The sequence below is a fragment of the Loxodonta africana genome, chromosome 5 (genome assembly GCF_030014295.1).
Source record: "Loxodonta africana isolate mLoxAfr1 chromosome 5, mLoxAfr1.hap2, whole genome shotgun sequence".
In the NCBI taxonomy this organism is placed as follows: Eukaryota; Metazoa; Chordata; class Mammalia; order Proboscidea; family Elephantidae; genus Loxodonta; species Loxodonta africana.
The window spans coordinates 63,286,505-63,290,264 of record NC_087346.1 but is presented as its reverse complement, the minus strand read 5'-3'; the positions used below and the strand labels follow the sequence as shown (position 1 = coordinate 63,290,264).

Here is a 3,760-nt window from a genome sequence, read left to right as displayed (position 1 = left end):
ATTTTTTTTTCAAGTTAAACAACAATTTATAACCAAAACTTTAATCCCAAGGATTCTCACAAAACATTACAAAATGACAGCATGAAAAAAAATCTTGCACAGTAACTCAAAGTTCATCTCTACAGTGTACTCTTAAACTGGCAGGACGTTGGTATCTTGAATAGTCTCAAATTTCCAAAGAAATGATGTTACGAATGGTTATCTACTCATATACAGCAATCACATAAGGAATTTACTACCTAAAGCAAAAAATAAAAAACTCTTGAAACCTATCAGATTCTACATCAACTGGGCAACTTCTGCCCATTGTGAAGACTTCGTTGGATTTCCTTAAAAACCTCTAATCTAATTACATGGTGCAGCTTTTAAAGACGGCTTACTCAACTACAGCTGCATCCTATATCCCAGCTATGGACAAATTTCCTAGTTCAATTTTTGCCAGTTTTGTCACCATAATATTAAAACATCACACTTTACCTGGGCAAGATTTAGAGGTTTATTATCGGTCTATCCAAGGCCACAGTTCAAAACATTCAATTTTGCTTAAGGGGACATGGTAAAGTAATAAATTCTTGGTATTACGTGCCTCATATGATCCATTTCAAACCATAGAGAATTACATCTTCATGTGTGCCACTGTTACGAGACAATAAACAAAATCGAACAGCTAACATCTTAAAAATGCACCCAGCTTATGAAGTCTCAAACAAAACTTGAATTTTCTGTACATACTCCTGTCAAATGAAGTTATTTCCTGTACACCACTACACTACTCTTCCTGCGAACTGGTCTGTTTCCTTTCGTTTGACCTAGATCAGCTACTAGACCTAGAGAAGGATCGAGACGGCTTGTGATTTCTCTCCCGAGACAGAGATCGCTCTCTTCTCCTGTCGCTAGAAAGGGACCTGCTCCGGCTGCGAGAGAAGCTTCTCCTTCTTGGAGATCTGCGACGAGGCGGAGGACTTCTAAGATAATCGTCCCGAGGGCGACGACCCCAAGAGGGAGGTGGACCACGGTTCCGACTCCTTTTTTCACCATTTGACAGTTCCACTCTTACACAGCAGCCACACAGTGTTCTTCCGTCTAGCTCTCGAACAGCATCAGCTGCATCCCGAGGATCTTCAAATTCAACAAAAGCAAAGCCGGGAGCATTTCTCGCAACCCACACACTTCGGAGTGGGCCATAATATCCAAAAGCCTGTTCCAATTCGGTCTTGTTGCCATTTTTTTCAAGATTACCTACATAAACCTTACAGTCCAATGGACAGGAATCAAGATGCATTTCGAAATCTTGGGTTAGAAACGCAGAAGCCTCAAATCACACGCTCCAATGGGGCTTCTCGCTCTCCCCCGGTTCGGCTCCAACAGATGATCTCCCTTCCTCGGCGTCCACGAAATGGCCTGCTCTTTAGAACTTTTTTTTTTATTATTTTTATTGAGCTTCCAGTGAACGTTTACAAATCAAGTCAGACTGTCACATATAAGTTTATATACACCTTACTCCGTACTCCCACTTGCTCTCCCCCTAATGAGTCAGCCCTTCCAGTCTCTCCTTTGCTGACAATTTTGCCAGCTTCCAACCATCTCTACCCTCCCATCCCCCCTCCAGGCAGGAGATGCCAACACAGTCTCAAGTGTTCACCTGATACAGATAGCTCACTCTTCATCAGCATCTCTCTCCTACCCACTGTCCAGTCCCTTACATGTCTGATGAGTTCTCTTAGGGAATGGTTCCTGTCCTGGGCCAACAGAAGGTTTGAGGACCGTGACCGCCAGGATTCTTCTCGTCTCAGTCAGACCATTAAGTATGGTCTTTTTGTGAGAATTTGGGGTCTGCATCCCACTGATCTCCTGCTCCCTCAGGGGTCCTCTGTTGTGCTCCCTGTCAGGGCAGTCATTGGTTGTGGCCGGGCACCATCTAGTTCTTCTAGTCTCAGGATGATGTAGGTCTCTGGTTCATGTGGCCCTTTCTGTCTCTTGGGCTCATAGTTATCGTGTGACCTTGGTGTTCTTCATTCTCCTTTGATCCAGGTGAGTTGAGACCAATTGATGCATCTTAGATAGCCGCTTGTTAGCATTTAAGAGCCCAGACGCCACATTTCAAAGTGGGATGCAGAATGTTTTCATAATAGAATTATTTTGCCAGTTGACTTAGAAGTCCCCTTAAACCATGGTCCCCAAACCCCTGCCCTTGCTCCGCTGACCTTTGAAGCCTTCAGTTTGTCCCGGAAACTTCTTTGCTTTTGGTCCAGTCCAGTTGAACTGACCTTCCATGTATTGAGTATTGTCCTTCCCTTCACATAAAGTAGTTCTTATCTACTAACTAATCCCACCCTCTCTCCCTCCCCCCCTGTAACCACAAAAGTATGTGTTCTTCTCAGTTTATATTATTTCTCAAGATCTTATAATAGTGGTCTTATACAATATTTGTCCTTTTGCGTCTGACTAATTTCGCTCAGCATAATGCCTTCCAGGTTCCTCCATGTTATGAAATGTTTCACAGATTCGTCACTGCTCTTTATCGATGAGTAGTATTCCATCGTGTGAATATACCATAATTTATTTAACCATTCATCCGTTGATGGACACCTTGGTTTCTTCCAGCTTTTTGCTATTGTAAACAGAGCTGCAATAAACATGGGTGTGCATATATTTGTTCGTGTGAAGGCTCTTATTTCTCTAGGGTATATTCCGAGGAGTGGGATTTCTGGATTGTATGGTAATTCTATTTCTGTTTAAGATAACGCCAGGTAGATTTCCAAAGTGGTTGTACCATTTTACATTCCCACCAGCAGTGTATAAGAGTTCCAATCTCTCCGCAGCCTCTCCAACATTTATTATTTTGTGTTTTTTGGATTAATGCCAGCCTTTTTGGAGTGAGATGGAATCTCATCGTGGTTTTAATTTGCATTTCTCTAATGGCTAATGATCGAGAGCATTTTCTCATGTATCTGTTAGCTGCCTGAATATCTTCTTTAGTGAAGTGTGTGTTCATATCCTTTGCCCACTTCTTGATTGGGTTGTTTGTCTTTTTGTGGTTGAGTTTTGACAGAATCATATAGATTTTAGAGATCAGGCGCTGGTCGGAGATGTCATAGCTGAAAATTCTTTCCCAGTCTGTAGGTGGTCTTTTGACTCTTTTGGTGAAGTCTTTAGATGAGCATAGGTGTTTGATTTTTAGGAGCTCCCAGTTATCTGGTTTCTCTTCCTCATTTTTGGTAATGTTTTGTATTCTGTTTATGCCTTGTATTAGGGCTCCTAAGGTTGTCCCTATTTTTTCTTCCATGATCTTTATCGTTTTAGTCTTTATGTTTAGGTCTTTGATCCACTTGGAGTTAGTTTTTGTGCATGGTGTGAGGTATGGGTCCTGTTTCATTTTTTTGCAAATGGATATCCAGTTATGCCAGCACCATTTGTTAAAAAGACTATCTTTTCCCCAATTAACTGACACTGGGCCTTTGTCAAATATCAGCTGCTCATATGTGGATGGATTTATATCTGGGTTCTCAATTCTGTTCCATTGGTCTATGTGCCTGTTGTTGTACCAGTACCAGGCTGTTTTGACTACTGTGGCTGTATAATAGGTTCTGAAATCAGGTAGAGTGAGGCCTCCCACTTTCTTCTTCTTTTTCAGTAATGCTTTGCTTATCCGGGGCTTCTTTCCCTTCCATATGAAATTGGTGATTTGTTTCTCTATCCCCTTAAAATATGACATTGGAATTTGGATCGGAAGTGAGTTATATGTATAGATGGCTTTTGG

At 41.7% G+C, this 3,760-nt stretch overlaps 1 protein-coding gene across 1 annotated transcript; it reads right to left on the bottom strand.

Annotated features, from left to right (window-relative positions):
• Window positions 1–779: 779 nt before the first annotated feature.
• On the bottom strand, window positions 780–1,375 carry LOC100673298 (serine/arginine-rich splicing factor 3-like). The gene has a single exon (XM_064286277.1). It carries the CDS (start codon window positions 1,280–1,282, stop codon window positions 815–817), a length of 468 nt encoding a protein of 155 aa, XP_064142347.1. The 5' UTR covers window positions 1,283–1,375; the 3' UTR covers window positions 780–814.
• Window positions 1,376–3,760: the final 2,385 nt, after the last annotated feature.